Source organism: Paramisgurnus dabryanus, chromosome 22, assembly GCF_030506205.2.
Source record: "Paramisgurnus dabryanus chromosome 22, PD_genome_1.1, whole genome shotgun sequence".
Lineage (NCBI taxonomy): Eukaryota > Metazoa > Chordata > Actinopteri > Cypriniformes > Cobitidae > Paramisgurnus > Paramisgurnus dabryanus.
Genome location: NC_133358.1, coordinates 32,675,459 through 32,698,104, shown reverse-complemented (window position 1 = coordinate 32,698,104; position 22,646 = coordinate 32,675,459). Strand labels below are relative to the sequence as shown.

Here is a 22,646-nt window from a genome sequence, read left to right as displayed (position 1 = left end):
AAAGCAGATTAAACAATAGGGTCCACCCAAGGGCAACCTGTCCAGTCTCTCTCGTGAAGCCAACACGGAAGAAACTTAAACTGCAATTCATCAACGGCTCCTAAAGGGAGTCAATGCACATAGACCCTCATGTTAAAATGCCCAAAAAATACATTTAGAGGTTTTAAATACAATATATCAACTGAAAGAACAGACCCTATGCTTTTTAAATATATATATATATATATATATTAAATCTTCATTTGTTCTCTTTTTATCACCTCTTAAATATGGGTAGGTTTCTTCAAAAATACCAAATTTTGAGCAAAAGGCTAAGATAAATGCATTTTTGTGAAGGACTTTTGTTAGAGATCAGAACATACACATTTAACTGTTTTTAAATCAGCGGATGCTTTAGTGTTTTATAAGAGCGCCACCTAGTGGATAATAGCGGAAATATGGATTGCCGTAGAAACTTGTCATTGGCAGGGAAGCATTGTTTCCTAATTGACGAGATAACTCAACTCAATAGTGGGGAAAGAGTTAAGCCTTAAAGTTCTGCGTAATTAAGGGTGTGGCCAGTTTAGTGACGTAAGTGGATTAATGCTGCTGTCACTACCAGTGCGCTAGGTGGGTGTGGTTTTAGCAACCAGGCACCTCAGCTCCATCCAGGTTCTTCCTCTTTGCCCATGTTTGGTTATCTGCTCCTCCCACTGTGGGCCTCAGAAATGCCTTTCAGAAACCTAAGGGTGATGCTATGTCCATGTTTTATACAGTCTATGGGTCCTATAGGGCTTTACCTTTCATAACCCCACAGTTAAACACTGGACACACACTTGTGTATAACTGTGTGTCAGCTTTGCTAAACATTGTCACTCTGTAGTTCTTAATGTGTTTGCCCAGTACATAAAACTAGCTGGAAATGCATCTAGTGGTGAGATAAACAACTTTAATCTACAGTAGTTCATGGATTTCTAAGAACAATTCAGATATTCAAATAAAAAAGCAATGTTGATTCCACACCTTGATAAACCTTTTCCTCCACATCTGTTAGTCAATATATCAGTTATTAGTCGTGAAGGCCATTGAAGAGTTTCATTGTGTGTGTGTCATTGCTGACTATAGTCTGTTCACATGACCTTTCCTCACATTTCTCCTTGAACTTCAGCTAAAGTTATTATACAGTCACATTGTCCTGACCCGACCCGTTCCTGTAATATCCTGATTGGAAAGTGTTGTGCTGAACAGCTGAATGACAGCGTGTTGATCCATCTTATGATTAAATCTCTTCATCAGATGTTTTAGTCAGTCATACATTCATATCAATCCTTTTATTCAAAAAAGGTAAATACAAATCTATAGAAATATATACAAGATACTAGAATATACTTTTTTTTCAAAAGTACCTACTGTATGAACACTGTGTAAATACTATGATATGTACAGTATTTTTATATACAGTGACATTTATATATTTGGCAGATGTTTTAGTTAAAGTGCATATAGTCTATTTACTTTACTTGGGAAATGAAGCCATGATGACCTTTGTGCTGCTAACACAATAGAGCTACAGGAACATAAACACTATATAAAAGTGTTAACAATTCAGATCCATTATACAGTCAAATTATGTTAGTTTAGGTAACTAGTTGTTATAAAGTGTAACTATACTTACACAGACTAAAACCAAAACTAATACACAAATAAATATTAAGCCCCAGCATTACAGCTTTACCATATGTAGGAGAAAAGTGAATAAAATATATATTGATATATACGATATTGTGTGTGTGTGTGTGTGTGTGTGTGTGTGTGTGTGTGTGTGTGTTTCACAGTGAATACGCCTCATTTTCTACACATTAAGGGTGTGGAGGTGAACGCCAGACAGACGGCTGTGTTTCAGTGCACCATTAATGGGCAACCCAGTAATCACGCCAGCTACAAACTCTGGTTACAGGTAACACATCTCATCATTTCATTTACATTCACAATAACATAGAGTACAGTGTGTGTAATGAAATCTCATGTTGACCTCTGAGTGACCACAAACCACGAGACTTCATCAGAGTTCAACAGTAGATCGTCTGACTCTTTTATTTGTATTTCAGTCATATGAGTTTATGTGAGGAACAGACTGACATTTAAACTCACTGAATGTAAGATGTTGAAAAGATTAAGGGAAAAGATTCTCTCAATAACATTTAAAATGATTCAGAGTTTGTTGACTGAATTATTTTATGTTGAGTTCATTCCAGATGATTCTCTATAGTTGTGTTTATTTGTTTTATATATATATAAATATAGTGTGATAGTGTTTGTTAAAGCAGGATGGATTGTGGATTAAAGTCTTTTAGTTGTTTGTTTGATGTGTTGGTGATTTTTAAGTGAAAGTGTGTTGACGTTTGTGTTTATCTCAGGGTATTGGAGGACGTGAAGCTCATATGAAAGACACCAAACCTGTGAACTTCAGACGATACACAGCAACATTTGATATTGTCAACACTACTAAGGGAGATTCGGGAAAGTACCGCTGTATCGTTCGCTCTGATCATGGAGTGGGTGTGTCCAGTTACGGCACGCTGGTGGTTAAACGTAAGTGTAGTCAACCATCAAACCAGATCTCTCTCTGTGTGTGTGTGTGTGTGTGTGTGTGTGTGTGTGTGTGTGTGTGTGTGTGTATTGTGTGTTATATCTTATGTGTGTTTAGCTGTAAATCTTCCTCAGGTTTTTCCACACATATGTATTTTCATCATCCTTCATTACAGCTACAGGTTGTGTGCTCATACATCACACCAGCAATGACACTCAACACATATTAACTCAGTAAATGATATAACTTTACAGATGAAATATCACCCTGTGCTGTAATCTTAACACATGTTGTGTTTGACAGACTTACACTCATGTGAGTGTCATTTAAGGCACATGTCTGGGTTTGGTGCAGTGATGTTAAAGGATTAGTCCATTTTCGTAAAAAAAATCCAGATAATTTACTCACCACCATGTCATCCAAAATGTTGATGTCTTTCTTTTTTCAGTGAACAAGAATATACTTTTTTTTAAAGAAAACATTCCAGGATTTTTCTCATTTTAATGGACTTTAATGGACCCCAACACGTAACAGTTTTAATGCAGTTTAAAATTTCAGTTTCAAAGGACTCTAAATGATCCCAAACGAGGCATAAGGGTCTTATATAGCGAATAAAAAGAAAAAAAGCATTTTCGTACCACAACTTCTCGTCAATCTCCAGTCCTGTGATGCGTCAGTGCGACCTCACGTAATTGCGTAGTGATGTAGAAAGGTCACGTGTTACATATATGAAACGCACATTTGCAGATGGTTTTAAACAATAAACTGACACAAATACATTAATTAATATCATTCCACATACAACAATGTGGGAACGGGCCTCTTTCTCCACACTTGTAAACACTGTAGTGTAGTTTGGAAATGTCATCCGTGACGTGATGACGTTTTGTGTCCGGACCTCACACAGGACCGGAGATAGACGAGAAGTTGTGGAAGTTTTTATTTTTGGTGTCAAAAATGACAATCGTTTTGCTAGATAAGACCCTTATGCCTTGTTTGGGATCGTTTAGAGTCCTTTGAAACTCCGTTGAAAAAAACTGTTAAGTGTTGGGGTCCATTAAAGTCCATTTAAAATGAGAAAAATCCTGGAATGTTTTCCTAAACAAACTTTAATTTCTTCTCGACTGAACAAAGAAAGACATCAACATTTTGGATGACATGGTGGTGAGTAAATTATCTGGATTTTTTTTTGAAAATGGACTAATCCTTTAAGTGTTGACCAGGGGCAGCGATTGGTGGCACAATGCTCTTGAGAGAGAGAGAGAGAGAGAGAGAGAGAGAGAGAGAGAGAGAGAGAGAGAGATTGCCCTTTAAACAACAGATTTGGTAAAATACATGGAAATGTGCATCATTTTGATTTTGGAAACAATGATTTTCTGTAATCTGGGTGGATTCACACACATCCTGTGAAGGCTGTAAAGACACGTGAAGTATTTGAAGTCCTGCACTTGCTAGGTATTTACGCAGCGTTTAAAGTGAGCTTATTTTCTATGAGAAACCATGCGTGTGCAGTTTTGATTATGATAAAATCCCCTTTATGGGAGCGATCCCAGAAACAATTACGGGACGTGTTTGTGAAGGCACACTGGCAATTTTACAGGACGTTTCCGGGATCAGCGTGCTGTGTGAATGAGGTTAGAGAGAGATGCCTGCAGGTTAACCAGACTGACCTGCTCTCATGAGACAACAATGAGACTCATAAATCATTTACTGCATGCTTTACCCCCAACACACACACACACACTCCTGATACACAATCATTTTCTGTTTGTGTGTGGCAAAGTTAAAGAGAGACCGTAAGCAGATTTAGGGGTAAGTTGTGTCATTCTTGACATTCAGAGGAGGACGAGCGCCAGCGGTCACATCATATGACACACACGGACACCAGATTCATCTCATGTGTTTAGGTCACATCCCATTATCTTCAATGACTTCTGCCTGCTCGTAAAAATGACAATTGGATCTCCAAATAACCAAATGTGTAAAGTCATTAAACTGCATTCACAGCAGCCTTTAGTGGTGAACAGTGTGCGTGTGTGTATACAGTACATGCCTTTGTGTCTGTGTGCATCTGTGTGTGCATGCATGTGTGTGTGTGTGTGTGTGTTTGCATGTGTTTGTGTGTGTGTGTGTGCGTGCTCGTGCGTGTGTGTGCGTGTGTGTGTGTGTGTGTGTGTGTGCGTGTGTGTGCATGTGTTTGTGTGTGTGTGTGCATGCGTGCGCGCGTGTGTGTGCGTGTGTGTGCTTGTGTACATGCATGTGTGTCTGTGTGCATGCGAGAGCATGTGTGTGTGTGTGTGTGTGTGTGTGTGTGTGAGACAGATGTGATGTTGTTCATAGTGAATCTGACAGCTCGTCTGAAGTGTCTCTGGACTCTGAACACCTGTTGTGTGTCTGAAATGGAGATGCTGGACCATAGGGAGCGTGTGTTGTGGGTTGTGTGTTATACACACGGGAATCATTTAAATTGTCAGATATGATATTGTAGTGAAGAGATTGAGAGTTAAACTCTGAGGGTTTTAATCTCTGGGCTCGGGCCAGAATGAGCAACAGTGAGACTGAAGCGATCCTCAGGTAACATCACAAATCACAGCTGATATCTGAAAGAGACTGTTGTACATGTTTTTTACAGATATGATTTGAACTGTGTGTAATGTAAAGTTTTTCTCTCTTACACCGGTCACTGTAAAAAGCAGGAAGACAGAGAGAGAGACGTTGTTGGTGTTGTTGTTGGCATCGGTGTAGTCGTGCGTGTCTTTGGTCACACCTGCACAGAGCTGTCAGAATGATGGATGGTCCATTACCACAGCTGTAATTGGCATTCTCCACGCTTCAAATCAATATGGTGTTGTGTGGTTCCTGTACACCACGTTTACTTCAATTCAGCCGTATGAGCTCTCAATCTATAACCTACAGGATCTGATTTGACTCATACTGTATGAGCTGAAGATATTTGATCAAACCTCCATCATCATATTCACAGAACAAGAGAACGATGCTGTTATTGTCACCTCCAGTTCTTTATATCCAGTGTCTACAGTGTTATTCATTTCATCTACAAGACTTTCAGAAAGTTTTAAGTCTCATTATTTTAACTAAACCATCCAGAACCCAGATAAACCACAACATTAAAATACTGATATGCATTGAGTACAAGTAAGTGTTTATGTTAAAAAAGAAATATTAGAGATGTATTAATATATAGACAGCTATCACTATGATTGCTGTGTTTGATTGGCCAATCAGAATGATGCAATTCTTGTTTCCATAGTAACAGCATCCTCTCTAAGTGGTCCATCTTACTTTAGTATGGTGTGTAATGTAGTTTTTAATTTTATGTTTTACTTACTTTGTATTTTACAGTAGTCTGTCAGTGCTTAAACTCAGTATTCATAATCTGTCCTGAAAGATATTCAACTTCTCTGTAAAAACTAAATGTATAAGAAAATCAATGACAGTTTTACTTCTGGAAGACAATTTCTAGTCATGAAAAAGCTGTGAAAATGATAAATGCATACATCTGAGATTCAGTTAATTATAAAACATTAAAAACAGTTTAAACTGAATCTCTTTAATGAAGAAACATCAGTCACAGACATCACATGAGTTTTTCTTGAGATTTATGCACTTGAGTGTTTCTTACAGGCATGTGTATACGGATGTGTGTGTGTGTGTGTGCGTTTGTGTGTGTGTGTGTGTGTTGTTCCGGGTGGTTCTGAAGTGGGTCATGTGTGAAATGGAGCAGGGCCGTAGGGGTGGTACCTAATGAAATTGGACTCAAATCTGAAACGATGGTGAGGAAATGAATTGATTTAACTCATAACCTCAAAGGAATCTCTGTGTCCCCATCACAAGATTACATTCAGATTGAGTATGGTGGCTTTAAACGCTCTGTTGCTTAATACTCCAGTAGTGAGAGAGCCGGAGGAATGAAACATCTCTCTCTCTCTCTTGATCTGACACACACACACACACACACACACACACACACACACACACACACACACACGTGCACACACATCTTCAATCTTCTCTGATATCAGCATTTTAATGCAATTACAAGACCTTTGAGAATTCCCAGGAACTTCAGTTTCTGTGCTGATATACAAGTGGATCACTTCCTTTAAACACATTTACGTCAATCTGCTGTAGTTTCTGATCATGAACATGTTTAATATGATGATGAATAAAGACACAACACTGTGTGTTGTACTCAGGGACGACACTATCAATTTTGGGCCCTGTGAATAAATATGAAGTCGGGCCTCGTACTGCACTTATTTTGCACCAAACATACAAGCCAGCTATCCAAAATCTTTGGATAATTTGACAGTTTACCATCTGATCTGACTCAATGACTCGTCTTTAGGCTACCTAAGACAGGACCAAACCAATGCAGTGAATGGGAGGGGGGTAATGTTGCCCAAGAGACAGGAACATGCCATAACTTTGTATCTACCAATAAATAATTTATAATTTTTATTACATTATTACAATTACTGTTACTTTTACAAATGATCTTAAAGGTGAAGGGCACAAAAATGCATGGGCCCTCACCCTAATTTCTCCCCCCTTGTAGCGCCCCTGGTTGTACAACTGTATATTACTTGGCTTGACCTATCTTAACTTTTTGTTTAAAGTTAAAGAGTTTTTATTCATGAAACACAAGCAGAATATCTGTATAAAGCACGCATACATCTGGGTGATTATCTCGAAATCCAGACTCAGAAGGTGTCCAGCATCAGATTTTTTAAAAAAGATTTTAAAAAATGTATTTTTTTGCACATATAAGATTAAGGGCTAAACTTACTATAACCATTATTTTTAGAGGATTTAAAAAATATTTCTTATAGAATTATTTAAATTTTTTGGATTATCATTATCAAAAATGATCATTACCGCAACATGATATTACATTAAATATATGCATTTACAAACTCATGTTTCAGTAATGAGAACTAAAAGTTGTCTAGGTACTATAACAAACAAAATTTCAACGTTTATCTGGAGAGAAAAAAATAAGAACTGCTTACCTGGTAGCCATCTTAAGTGTCACTGTCAATTATGTCTCTTCCAACAATTTTTTTTGAAAATATTATTTAAAAAAAAAATTATTGAAAATTGTTGCGGAGGATGAGAAAATTGGTCTTGGACACATTTATATTCCTTATTATTGTCTCTACATTTACCAATGATCACCAAATACCACATGTTTCTTTACTGTAAATGTTTATAGTATAACATGCACTGAAGCTTTTTATTTTTTTATATTTTTTTATTATAAATATTTCCATGTCAAAGAACCCAAATCCAGTCATGGACACATTGCGGTAATGAACATTTTCCCCTTAAATGTGGAAAAAACAACAAAATTGGTTTGTATGATGTCATTTGAAATCATGTGCTTCTTATTTTGATACTCTTACTTTGCATTTACTTTTTTTATCAAAATGTTTCATGACACCTCATAAGTCTAATTTTGCGAGAATCACCCATCTATGCATTAAACCTAATGGCAGAGTTTACATTTTTACTTTTATGTTTGATTTGCACAGATTTAGCTTCTATGTACAGTATATGACCAATGTTTGTGTGTATTAAATGTTAAAATATTTTTCTTGTATCTCAATATTTAATATTCAAAGTAACTGTGAGCTAATTTAAAACTATTAATTCATCTTCACCATTACTCATCATATTTTTATAAATTTATCCAGAACCTCCGATACCCATCGCTCCCCCTCAGCTGACCGCTGTTGGTGCCACTTACCTGTGGATTCAGCTCAATGCAAACTCCATCAACGGCGACGGTCCCATCATTGAAAAGGAGGTGGAGTATCGCACGCTGTCTGGGAGTCTGATCGACAACCAACCTGTGGACAAACCCAACCATAAGATCGGTCATCTGGACCCTGACACAGAGTATGAGATCAGTGTCCTGTTGACCCGTCCTAATGAAGGTGGGACTGGAGCGCCGGGACCTCCGCTCAGAGCCAGAACCAAGTGTGCAGGTGAGGAGCTGATGGTTTATTTTGACATTGCTATTAAACTGGGATATACTGGGCTGGTGTGGTTTAGTAGTAAAAATCAGAAAACACAGAGAATTGAAGATCAATGTTATGTAGCGTTTTGTTTTCTTGACTTAACTCATAAAATATCTCATTTGTGTATCTGTGCATGTGTGTCAGTGAGTGTTTGATGGTGTTTAAGGATCGATACGCAATGTGAAGTCGATGTGTTGATGGAGAAAATGCTGGACATTACACTCACGAGGAGGCTCAACCTAAATTCATTATAATAAACAAACACTCGCATTTGTTGGTGTTTCCACGATTCGTCTCACGCGGCCCGGCCGATGTATCGCACCTGGAGAGGCTGCGGTGTTTCCCCTTTAATGACAGAGAGACACATTAGGGTTATTAAAGGTTTGTCAAAGCATCGAGCACATTAGCAACGTGGTGCCGGACCCCCGGGCCACAAGCAAACCGCATGCAATTATCACAGTAATTAAACAGGTGCAATGACTCTTATTTTCAATGACTGTTGTGATTAGAGCAGCTCCAGTAACATGCAGGGACGCCGCGTGACGTTCCCACACCAAACTAATCGCTTTTCCATTAGCCTGTGCTCTAACCGCCCATTAACCCATCACATGATTCATCAGCCAATCGGCTGAGAGATGCTCAAAGCAATGAAGAGTGCAAAAGCAAATTACATTTACATAAATTACCATTTCATTAAACTCATTCGTCCGGTCATTAACATATATTCTTTTGCTGTTGCTGACAGTATCTTACAGAAAGATACAGGATGTTTGCATGTTATTTGATCCAATGATTCTTGACAAATGGTATTGATTAATGTAGGGATGGGACGCGAATCACTTGCGGAAAACCGAAAATGGGCAACGAGGCGGGACATGGGTGAGGCTGAGGTGTCTTGTTGCAGAAACCACGCCCACCTAGCTCGATTCTAGTGACAGCAGTGGCTGTTCAACCGTCACTCAAGTGGCCACGCCCTTAGTTATGCAGCAGTTTAAGGCTTAATATCATTTAAACGGATGAGTTACAAAAAAATGTACCCCCTTTCAAAGTTATTGGCTTCATCAGAGAGATTGGAAGGTTGCCCCTGGTTTTTTGTTGAAATGTATCATTAACACTTGGTATTTAGACATAGCAATTTATAGTTTTATTCATTTCATTCCTTTATTAAAAGGCAAAATACTGGATACAAGATTTTTTTCTGTATTTTAATATATGACCTATAATAAAAAGTAACAACATAAGTTAGACTATAATCATCTATAATAGTAATAAATATAATATGTAAAAGTAAAAAAATAAGAGGTAAAAATAGTGGTAAAACATTATTTTTACATTATATTTACATGTTTAAATCTGACTCTTGAAGAAGAGTAGTTAGAGACTCCTGCAGTAGATCATCATGAGGTGTGGACAGGTATAAGTAGATCTCTAATGGATCTGACTGACCTGACCCCTTGTGTGACTGCAGCATAGTAAACATACCAGACCAGTTAAACCAGTAGTGAGTACAGCGCCCTCTATTGACCACACTGACCTCTCTGTTTAAACCACAGCACTGTTAATAAATTAAACACTGTCCAGAGTTCAGTCACAGTAGACTTTCACATATTTATGAAAACAAGGTTGTGAGGAACAGAAACAGTGACAGGTCAAGATTAACAAGTGAGATTCATTGACTGATCATTACTTATTTTCAGATTACTGGCTGATAAATATAAAAACAGCATCTTTTCATCAAAATCTTACAGTACTTTATTTTCGGATGTTTAAGCGCTTCTTCAAATGTATTTTATTTTCCGAAGGTTTTTCCAGTTTTTTCAAACGTTCACAGTCACATATATCAGTTTTTCATTATTTTCCAGATGTAGTTTTGTTCATGTACATGTTGAATTATTTCATGCATGTCAGCGGTGATCTCTGTGACACATATATGAATTGAATTATAGATTTGTAAGTCATCATCAGTGTAAACACAAGTGAATCAGTTCTTTTCTGATCTAAATTAAACAAATGTAGATCACAAACTGAATCTATACATATGTTTCTGTAAATAATTTTTACCTCTTTCTCTACTTTAACTCTTTCTCTTTACACGTTTCATTTTCTTGCTCTGTTCACTCGCGAGGAAACCTCTTAGGAACCTTTTACATAGATTTGGCTTCTGATAAGTATCTCTTATGGATCCTAGTTTTTTATTTGAGCACCCAGGTCGTATTTTAGTGCCAAACCAAAATGGAAATTGAATTAATTAAGAGGAATTGATTGTTTTTATAATATAATTATGATTGTTGTGATTGTCAATCTAATGCAATAGTTAATGTAATAACCCATTTTTATTATTATATTATATCCAAACAGCAGTATGACAAATATTACCATGAAATAAAAATACTTTCCTATTTTGTATTCATTAAAACCAATATAAAAGTTAAAGTAAATTGCAATTTTAGTCACATGGGTTGGAAAAAGAGACGCTTACAGTCAGAATGAGAGATAAGACTCTTTCTCTGCATTTCTCTCTCTCTGTATCAGTCTCTCTCTATCTGTCCTTCGCAGTTCTCCCAATAGGAAAATTAAAGACGTTGATCCCGCTGGAAATGAAAAACTAAATCTCTTGCAACTGTGGTGAAAGTCACCTTGAACACAACAGCTCCTACCATGAGATCAGTGTGAGAAAGAGAAACGATTGTCACTATCATGCGCAGACTCTGCAGCTGCAGCAGCTTTTATCAGCATCTGCGGGTCCTGCGCACATTTCAGATATAACCCAGCCGACTACATAAAGTCTGGTGTAAATGTGCACGGGCTGCTGAAGACATCCATTATATTTATATATTTTATATTTATGCATTTGGCAGAGGGATTTATCCAAAGTGACTTACAGTGCATATCAAGGTATTCATTTCTTATGTGTTCTCTGGGTTGGAACCCATGACCTTTTGCACTGCTAACACAATACTCTACCACTGAGCTATACAGATTTGATGTCTGTCAGTCACTTTTGGATAGACAATAATCTGCCAGCATCATAGGAGAGCATCACTCCACTGCCTATCAGCAGCATTTATCCATTGTGTTTCAATGTGGTGTCAGCTCAGTCAGCAGACACTATGGGCTCTATCTTACACCCGGTGCAATGCAGCCCAATGCGTGACGCTAGTGTCTTTTGCTAGTTTCAACCCAGCTCAATGATAATTTTCACATTTAGCGCAACGTTATTTAAATAGCAAATGCTTTGCACCCATTTGTTCGCCCCGAGCTTGCTGGTGTAAAAACATGGTGTGTTCAGGTGCATGTTACTATTTGACTTTTTTATTTATTTAAAGGGTGCATTAGTAATATGTGCCTATAGGTGGACGCACAACACTCTGCTTATTACACACACAGGGACGCGCAACAGCACAAATATGCCAAATATTAAAAATGAAAAGATTATGGCGTGAAAGATTATAAGAGAAGAGGTACAACCTTTTTGGACCACATGCACCTGCACCATGCCCTTAGATTATTAAAATAAGGCCCTGTATGTTTATCACTAAGAATGACTACTGTCGCTTACTATTTTATAATATTTTTTAAAAACAGTAATCAGATTGTGTGACTGGTGTTTCTCACCCATGCATGAAGTTGATGCTCTGAGTTTGCTGATACATTAAAGAGCGACTCACACACTTTTTTCTGCTACATAAACTCAATCTAAACAGTTTGCCATTGTAAAGCCTCTCGCTCCTCTATTGGATTATAAAGCAATGTGACATCTTCATTACTGTATCAACAATCGCTCATGTAGCCGTAAACAGCGCGGGTGCTGGAGATAACATTGGCAGGGCTGCTGATATATTAAGAAGCTTTACATTGAGTTCAATGCATTTCTGTCCTTACAGTGAACTGTTGTCTTATCTAACCATGAGGAGAGAGAGATCAATACTGCAAACTCACGCTCAATATATTTATATTCATACTCCACATTTTATAGCCGCTTTTATCGTTTGTAATGCCCTCATATTTTTGCATTATTTTATGTGCTAATGTTTTCTAATGCTACTTTGCAACACTGCAGAATAAAATAAAGTGCTTGTAAGAGTGATTTTACATATGGATATATAGCACTAAAAGTGTTTATAGTAAATGCATTGAATAGTTTGGTACATCATCTCACAGGGTTGTTTTTGTCTTCATAAAGAAACATATAATCATAAAGCCACACTGGTTTATCATCATTCTCAGTATGGTGAGAGATTTGTGTTGAGGAGATGAGCAAATAAAGCTGCACTACTTTCATTATAAACTATGAATTTCATAAATAAAGTAAAAGAAATGAATTTACTTTGCTTTTTCTCATTCATTTCAGCTTGTGAAGTAAACTCATACTTTGAGTTAGTTTTTTTTATCTTAGTTTTTGGGCTTGAAACATCATTTCTATGGTAATTCTGTCTCTCTCTCTCTGTCTAATCTCATTGGCCTATTGAACAGACGATGTAATTTCCTGTTGGTTCTGTTGGTGTGTCTCATGTGGGCTTCTGTGCATATGTTAGACAATAGCTGTTACCCGCAGCCAAATGAGTCCTGACAAACTCATCTTCTCCACTTGCCAGTTGAGTATTATGCCATTATTTATCCTGACAAAAACATCCAGAAATGGATAAATAGAGCGAGGGAGAAACTGAAACAAACTGGTTTTGGTATCCGACCATCGGCACCCAAAGGACCCGGAGTGATGGTTCCTCACCGCTGTACTCTTATACAGTACAATGTGTGTAATTATGTTTGGGTTAATGTTTATAAAATTATACAGTCCAAACAGATGAAGTCTCTAATTGTGTTCTACCTAACACTAAACCAAGTCTTAACCAATTAACCCATGAGTAAACAACGCCCCAACCACTAGCCACCATAAAAGAGCTCATATCATTTATTTTATCATTAGAGTTTTTTCCCACAACATCATCACTTACAATGTCATGTTGTGCCATAAGCGAAGTCATTTTAGTTTTTCATGATGAATATTTTTCAGCCTGATGAGTGAGAAGTTTTTCGAGAAAGTTTTAGGAACAATGAACTGTTTTAACTCAAAAGATAAAGGAGTATGTGTGCTTTTTATCCTTTAGTTTAACTGAGAGATGATGGGAGAGGTGACACAGATTTTGTCTTTTTGTATCTGAAACACGAGATTGGGTTCAATCCTCAGGGTTTTGGGTTACTATCCCAGATCTTAAAGATGTGATACTGATGGGTGTTGTTCAGTAAAGCTTAAGGTTATACACCAGTGACACTTACTAACATGATTTGTCTGCGTTGATTCAACATTTATTTTCAAACTGTTTTACCCAACATGTTTTAATGGATCTTTATAATCCATTTTACACAAGCAGCAGGGTAAACAGAGTAAACCTGCCTTTTACTCCTGAAGTAGGGCATTACTCTCGGGCATCCCACCCGCCCTTTTACAATGAATGCGTCTCGTTCTTCAAATGAAGTGTGTGTTCTTCAGTAATATATAAACCCCAGTGTTTTATTGTGCAGGCGGTGTTTGTTCTTGTGTATCTCATAACCAAATTGGCCTTTTTGTTGTTTTATTGGTATTTGAATTGAGTAAATTAATCAGTTTGCTCTTTATTTTTTCATGAACATGATACGGTTTTCCCTCTTAAATAAATGTTAATATTTAACTTTTATAAGCTCTGTGTAATGTGAATGTCTGCAGATGTGATGTTGTGTGTTATATGTGTGAAATCCTTTAAACAGTCATGTGCCCTACATATGCATCACTACTGGGTGTATTTTACTAAATGTTATAATGTTCTGCTGGTGTTGTTGTGTTTTTTTATAATCTTAACATTTGAGTTTTCAGTGAATATCTGCAGTGTGTTTAGTATGCAACACAAATAAGAAAGTGCTTTCCAGAGTTTAGGGCGTTTGGCAGGGAAACATTTCTTCAGGGGCCATTTTCATATCTGTTGTCAAGGTCTTTGAGGACTTTGCTTGCTTCACGTCCACAGCAGATAAGTAAGATCCCTTAGGGCTAAAACTCATTTTCCCAGAATCCCCTGTGCTGCTTTGGTCACCTAAATTAATCATTGTGTCTAAACGCTCCAGAATGCCTGCCCAGGACATTTGTGTTTCTCTGCACAACATCTAGACAACATCACAATAACTCAATTACATTTACATTAACAGACAAAATCTTAAGTGCTGCTCCTCTGTGCAAAACATACTGCAGTTGGGATCTTATGAGTGGTTGCTAGGCTGCATCATGTGGTTGCTAGGCTGCATCATGTGGTTGCTAGGCTGTATCATGTGGTTGCTAGGCTTTTGTAGGTGGTAAATAGCATAGAAATGTACAGTATAAATACGTCATTTGACCGCTCCACATATGTAGATGTATCCGCCGTTTTGAAACGGTCCAGTTGCAGACGTCAATCACAGTTTTTAATGAAATCACAACATTGCGCAGCCTCTGGTTCATAAACCTTGCATATATTTATTTTTCCTGTAAAAAAGCATGTATTAACTTAATATTACATGTTTTTAAACTACAGTAACTTTTAATGCCGTTAGCAAACACTTTCGTCTTAGTGTATGGTATTAGTTTGACCATTGTAATGTTTGGGTCTACAGCATTTGATCAAACACAGGTATAACTACGATTACAGATACAAAGTCAACTTGCTCTTGAGGGTTCGAGGACCGTAGTGACAGGGTTGCCAGATTTGCGCAACAAAACCAACCAAATTTGCTAATTAAAGGTAGGGTATAACATTTGATCCTGAAACATTTTTAGTTATGCTGGTTAAAAGTCTCATCACATCCTGATAGCAAAGTTGTTTAAATGTATTTGTAGAAATTTATGTCATCTGTGAAAGGCATAGGACTAAAAAATGTTCAACCAATCATAGATCTCGGTCCGAACGGTCGTTGCCTTTTCCATTCCTCATCCGTAAGCGTAATTTGAATGCCACTGCGCAGCCTGTTCACGCAGACACCATACGTCACGTGCCCTCATATCTCTCGTCTGTAAACAAAGGAAGAACGGCAAACTTTTCTGCTGAATTGACATCCTGCACAGGAGCGATTTGGATGGTAATTTGAATGGAGGGTGGGATCGTGATTTCATTGCTAGTCGGCTACCGTTAGCATTTTTCAAAATGTGATACCCTACCTTTAAATCAAACCCAATGACCATAGCCCAAATATCAACACTAAATTTTCATAAATAAAATAATCTGACCTTAGTAGTGGCAGCTGATAAACACAATTCTTCAACATTTAACCTGTAGATAAAGCAATCTGCTTCACCAGTTATAAAGTCATCACTGTTGACTTGGCAACACTGGTTAACGTAAAGTCTTAGACCGCTCCAATATGGCGGATGACTTTTGTATAGCAGCTCATAGCAGCAGCCACTAATGACGTGTCTATGTATACATATCTGTGGTTGCTAGGCTGTTTTAGGTTGTTTATTGGCTCATGTAATAGGGTGCTTGACCTAACAAACAATGGTAATAAAAGATGTATAAATGTGTGACTCCTGCTAACAGATGCAGTGATACTCAGAAATGCTGAAGAATGGTTTCTTTGCTGATGTGAAACATGTTTGTGTGTGCTCAAGTGAAACGTCATCAGATTGAAGTTTCATCTGATCTCACATCAGTGCTCACATGTCATTTACTGCTGAATATAACAGACGGATCTGCACAGAAACTCCATCAGACTGACGTGTGATCTGGCCGCATACATCAGATCTGTAAAGTGTCACTCTAGATTTATATAGCGTAGAAATATAGGAATATAAACTTCATTCCCAGAAAATCATTTTAGGCAAATATTAGAGTTAGTGTAGGGCTCATGCAAACAGGGTGGTGGATGAAATCTGCAGCTTGTGGTTGAGTTAAAGCACTTACATGAATTATTCAGTAAAATAACGTAAGTCTAAATTGTCATTTTTGTGGTTGTGGTTTGGGGCGGCTTATTTGTCAGTGTTTGGATATGATATTCCTCAATGTAAAATGTTTTTGTAACCGTGCACATAATTTGTTCCTGCAGGTTTACTAGAATGACAGTCACTGAAATGCTGCATATAAATGTACTGGAGTTAGGTCAGACTAGTCTCACGTTAGCTGATAACTGTAATAAAGATGAGTTTTTAAAAGCTGCCCAACATGATATGAGTCAAGCCGCAATTTCTGAAGATTGAAGCGGATCCTAAAAACAATCAGACAAACACAGATGACAGATGTGTGGATTCATGAGCGTGTTTTAAGAGCGGATCTCTACGCTGCCAATGCCAGCGCCAGCGAGCGCCATCTTTTGTCCAGAAGAGCTCTCTGTGTAGAGTCATTGAGTTTTGATTGTTGCTTTTCAAACGCCGTCATTATTGCTCCACTTCCAGCAGATAAAAAAGAGCTTTGATAAGGATGAAAGCAGCACCATTACCCAGATGGGTTTGTTGATATTGCAGATATCCGCCTGTGCGTCTCACCGAGGGATTTCAAAAACACACTCCTATTTTTATTGAATAAAAGAGTATGGAGTGATTTTTTTTGTTGTTTGGCATTCAGTCATCATGTTCTCTATAACACATGAATAACACGGCGCGGACACTCGACGTTTATATACAGATGTGAGACTCCCAAGCCCCAGTGTTGAGCTTTTGTGTTGTTTAAATATATTTGATTCATTTTTTATTTTTATGAAACTGTTGGCAACTAACTCCCTTACTGGACTCATGACTTACATTAAAATACAGAAGTCAGACAGACCATCTATAGATGTCAGCGAGAGAGAGAGAGAGTGAGAGAGAGAGAGAGAGAGAGAGAGAGAGAGAGAGAGAGAGAGAGAGAGAGAGAGAGAGAGAGAGATTAAAGCAAAAGCATATAGCAGCATTATGGATGTGGCATTTGCAGTCAAAACTTGCTATATATCAAATATATCATAGTATCTGTTTATATTTACCTAAACCCCTGATAATAGATTTTAGACAACAGAAAAATATCAGTCTATGTTTTCTCAGTTTTAAATTTTATCTTCTATCACGTGTAATGGATGTGATAAAAGGACACACGATGAAAGACACAAACCAGAAGCAATAATACCCAACAAATGGAGAAGGGACGGCTCTTCAAAAAACAAATAATATTTATTTTATTTAAACTTTTTATGCATGTTTATGAGGAAAAAAACACAATATAAATGTGACATTTCTGAAATGTTCACTTACTTAAAGGTGCAGTGTGTAATTTTTATAAGGATCTCTTGACAGAAATGCAAAATAATATACAAAACTATATTATTTATCAGTGGTGTATAAAGACCTTTTATAATGAACCCTTATGTTTTTATTACCTTAGAATGAGACATTTTTATCTACATACCGAGGGTCCCCCTACATGGAAGTCGCCATTTTGTGAAACCATGTTTCTACAGAAGCCCTTAACGGACAAACTTTTTTTACTAAGTTGTCTCTGAAGATGACATGTTTGTCCGGTGGCGGCTATCATAGCTTTTCTATGCGTTTCAAAAGCGAGGGGTGAGCAGTGAACTGAGTCATTGGTTGCAATTCACAACCTCACCACTAGATGCCGCTAAATTTTACACACTGCACCTTTAACTATGAAAAAGAATGGAAAAACCTGCTTATAACTTTATCATAAACTTTGCATGTGCATTTAAACCACCAGATAATGACATCTGAGTTCAGAATGGTTAAAACCTTTCGTCAAAAACTTTACTTGTCATAATACGGTTGACATTTGCATGAAATTGCTCATACAGTGATTGTGCCATGTTAACAGGCTTTAGTTTATCCTTGTTAAGGGAAATTCTTGTGAATTATTCCTTTAAAGTTTAGGATAAAATATGAGGCGGACATGTTCTTGTGAGATTTACCGTAAATCAAGGATTAATTTTGGCCCAATGACATGAATCTGACTGAAGACAATAAACCGATGATCTGTATCTCTCGCTCTCTCTCTTTTACTTCTTGAAGTGTTTCCTTTCAGTCGTGTCCAATTTGATCTCGGTCATGCGAGACTAATGCTTTTATTCTCTTACATGAGGAGAGGAGATCTTAAGAGACCCTCACTCACAAATATTCATCTCTTCCATCATTAAATCTCTCTGTATAGCATGATGTTGTCTGAGACCACACTGGACTGGAAAGATGAGCGATCTGACCGATGATCAGTAATAATGTGACAGTGATAATGTCAGGCATTATTTAAATGTCAGCTCTTCTGTAGGCATTGATAGTTGACATCTAAATGTCAATGAGAAATCTTTGGACTCTGGGAAATGAATCTCATCGTCTCACAGCATCGGTTTCTTCACAACACAACACAACACAACACACAGACACAATCTAGAGGTGAGAAATTCTATTACCGGCCTACTGAAGGGGATACGCTGCTAAATTGACCGCATGCTCGCTTTTTTATTAGGATCTGCTCACATCCATCTCCAGTTTAAGTTTAGAGGCCATTACTTTTTTACCGTTTCCCGTAAGCAAGGTGTTCCAGATAAAAATGGTCGGTTCTCTTGCCATCTATTTCGGAGTTTATGGACGATATCGGTGTTGAGACTTTCATCCTGGGATTTAAACTCTAATGAAATTCATCAATCCTCATTCAAGGGTCGACCTTGACCTTTCACCCTCCATTTCCACCAGTGAGATGTGTCAAACTCGTCAAGTCATTAAACCGTGAAGGGTTTTCAGTGCTCCTCCTTTGATTTTAGCCGTTATGAAGGTCTTTGGTGTTTGCTGTGCAGATATATGACTGACTTTACTCAGAGATGCAGACTCAGGGTTTCATTCAGTTGTGAAGTATCAGAGAAAAAGAAGATCGGTTGTCCTGTGGTCAGTCTGATCTGTATTATAAGAAGTGAATTATTCACACTGACAGCTGTTTGTGTGTGCGTGCATGTGTGTGCATTTGTGTGTTAGATGCTGAAAAAGCAACACTAGCAGAGAGTCGTTGTGTTTTACTCACCACTATAAACTAAATAACCCTGAGAAGACTGCAGTACGACAGATAAGACATTATACACACACATACAGAGAGATCAGATAATGTGTGTAAATAAAGTAGTGATGTGTCGAGGGCAGTTTTTCCTGAGCGCTCGGGTTAATCAATAGATTGTTAATAGTATTTCAGTGAATGCCAGCAGGTAATCAATGAGTTAAAACAGAGAAAGAGTTTGAAGGGCAGAGAAGACTCTGAAACACACAAACACTCATATGACTCATATAAGTCACATACAGTGGTGTGAAAAGTGTTGGCCCCCCTTCAGATTTCAGATGTTTTTACATGTTTGTCACACCAAAAAATGTAGATATTAGTCAACGATAACACAAGTGAACACAACATGCAGTTTTTAAGTAAAGGTTTTATTATTAAGGGAAAACAAATCCAAAACTACATGGCCCTGTATGAATAAGTGCTTGTCCCCTAAACCTAAAAACTGGTTGGGTCGCCCTTAGCAGCAACAACTGAAATCAAGTTGTGATAACTTGCAATGAGTCTGTTACAGCGCTGTGGAGGAATGTTGGCCCACTCATCTTTCCTGAATTGTTGTAATTCAGCCACATTAGAGGGTTTTCAAGCATGGACTTCCTTTTTAAGGTCATCTAAATAGGATTGAGGTCAGGACTTTGACTAGGCCACTCCAAAGTCTTCTTTTTGTTTTTCTTCAGCCATTCAGAGGTGGACTTGCTGGTCTTTTTTGGATCATTGTCCTGCTGTAGAACCCAAGTTCTCTTCAGCTTGAGGTTACGAACAAATGGTCAGACATTTATTGGTTCATGGTAGAATTTATGTTTCCATTTATTACAGCAAATCTTGTAGGTCCTGAAGCAGCAAAACAGCCCCAGACCATCACACTATCACCACCATATTTTACTGTTGGTATGATGTTCTTTGATAAGTGATGTGTTACTTTTACACCAGACGTAATGGGACACACACACCTTCCAAAAAATTCAACTTTTGTCTCGTCCGTCCACAGAGTATTTTCCCAAAAGTCTTGAGGGTCATCAAGATGTTTTTTGGCAAAACTGAGATGAGCCTTTATGTTCTCTTGCTCAGCAGCGGTTTTCGTTTTGGATCTCTGCCATGCAGGCCATTTTTGCCCACCAGTCTCTTTCTTCTGGGGAGGTCATGAACATTGACCTTAACTGAGGCAAGTGAGGCCTGCAGCTCTTTGGATTTTGTTGTGGGGTCTTAAGTGACCTCTTGGATGACGCTCTTGGGGTAATTTTGGTCGGTCGGCCGGCCACTTCTTGGAAGGTTCCCCACTGTTCAATGTTTCGTCATTTGTGGATAATGGCTCTTACTGCGGTTCCCTGGAGTCCCAAAGCTTTAGAAATGGCTTTATAACCTTTTCCAGACTGATAGATCTCAAAAATCAGAAGAACGCTGCATACTTGGCTTGGTGTCGAATGTGTGATATAAACAAAATATTATGAATGAAATGTATAGCAGAGCAAAGCATAGGTTTATTAGTATTGTTTACTCGGTTAAAGTGTCTGATTTAAATCCTTAGTATTAAACGCCAGCAATTATTTAAAGGTGTGTCTGAGTCTTATTTACAGACTAGATTTAAATGCCCTGACAATAATTAAGAAACAAAATAATGTATCAAGTAAACACAATCACATCTTCTACCATTCGAAGATATGCTGTATGATTTATAATTCATTTAATCTCTTGGAAATCAAAGCAGTGAATCGTAAAATCAGACAAGTGAATAGTACTGTAATGAAATGTTTTTGTAAGTGCTGTGTATCGTCTCTGTGATGTAGTTCACACCGTCTCATTGTTCTCATTCTGGATCAGCAGGGTTTTCCTCTTCTTTAAAACTTTCCTCCATCACATACGTGAGCGCCGTCCTCGTCTCCGTGCCATTTCATCTCATCCACTTCACAATGACCTCCGTCTCAGGGCCGAGCATGTGAGCTTTTAGCAAAACCTGGAATGGAAATGAAGATCACCAGGTTTCCTTTTTAAAGAACGTCAAGCTCTCATTTGCAGAAGGTTTTTCATTTCTTTCAGTATGGGTTATTTTTCAATAACGCAGTTCTGAAACGCTTGGATTGTTCTGATCAAATCCTTTCATTCGCAGTCAGAAGTCTAAAGGAACAAGAGTCGCTCACCGCAGGAGTCCTCTCTTTTCTTCTGGACTCACCGTATGGGAATTTTAAAGTGCTGTTAGTTCAGATGCGCGCTGGGTTCAAGCAGTAATGGTGAAGACTTCTTTTAAACTACATGCCACTCTTAATCCAAAAGAGATTTTTCAGTATAGTTAGCTAATAAAAGCTACTAACAAATGTATTTATAGGGATTTCTTTGTAATAAACAAATTTAAGTGAGCAGATTAAACATTCCCTATAACATTATAATGATAAATAGGATTATTTTTGTGTTATGTCTTTTTTGCCTGAATCTTCCCATAATGCACTGTGTGTTGTTCAGCAGATGTGTGTTGATCTATGAGAACAGACAGCTATTGTTTGTTCAGCCTCTCTGATGCTCTTTAATGAAAGAGACTTCTGGTCAGGCCGTGGTGTGCAGGTTCTTCTGTATAATGCACATCAGAAAGACCAGACCGCTTTCACATCCATTGTTTAGGGAGAAAAGAAAGCTCACATTTGGAGGAATAAGATGAGCATATTTATAATAAATCTTCTGTTTATTCAGGTTTATATCTTCAAATTCATCTTATTTCAATGTTGCTGCAACCAGTAAACATTTATACTCTCTCTCTCTCTGGACTTACACACATTAAAATACACAAAATGACTTTCTTACTTAGGATTTTTGTCTTGTATTTAAGTACAAATATAATAAAAATATCAAGATGCATTTTCTTGATGAGCAAAATAACCTAAAAAATAACATTTAAGGGAATTTGTGGTTAAAGGGGACTTTTCACAAGACTTGTCAAATAAATGTCAAATAAATTGTGTCCCCAGAGTACGAATGTGAAGTTTTAGCTCAAAAATATAGATTATTTATTATAACATGTTAAAATTGCCACTT

At 37.6% G+C, this 22,646-nt stretch overlaps 1 protein-coding gene across 8 annotated transcripts in view; it reads left to right on the top strand.

Moving 5' to 3' along the window:
* The window catches only part of ptprma (protein tyrosine phosphatase receptor type Ma), a 156,587-nt gene that overhangs the window by 66,246 nt on the left and 67,695 nt on the right, over positions 1-22,646 (top strand). For all 8 annotated transcript variants that reach the window (XM_065258927.2, XM_065258928.2, XM_065258930.2 and 5 more), the window contains exons 5-7: positions 1,815-1,936; positions 2,397-2,571; positions 8,287-8,580. In XM_065258927.2, coding sequence (XP_065114999.1) covers positions 1,815-1,936; positions 2,397-2,571; positions 8,287-8,580 — 591 coding nt within the window. The remainder of the gene's footprint in view (positions 1-1,814; positions 1,937-2,396; positions 2,572-8,286; positions 8,581-22,646) is intronic.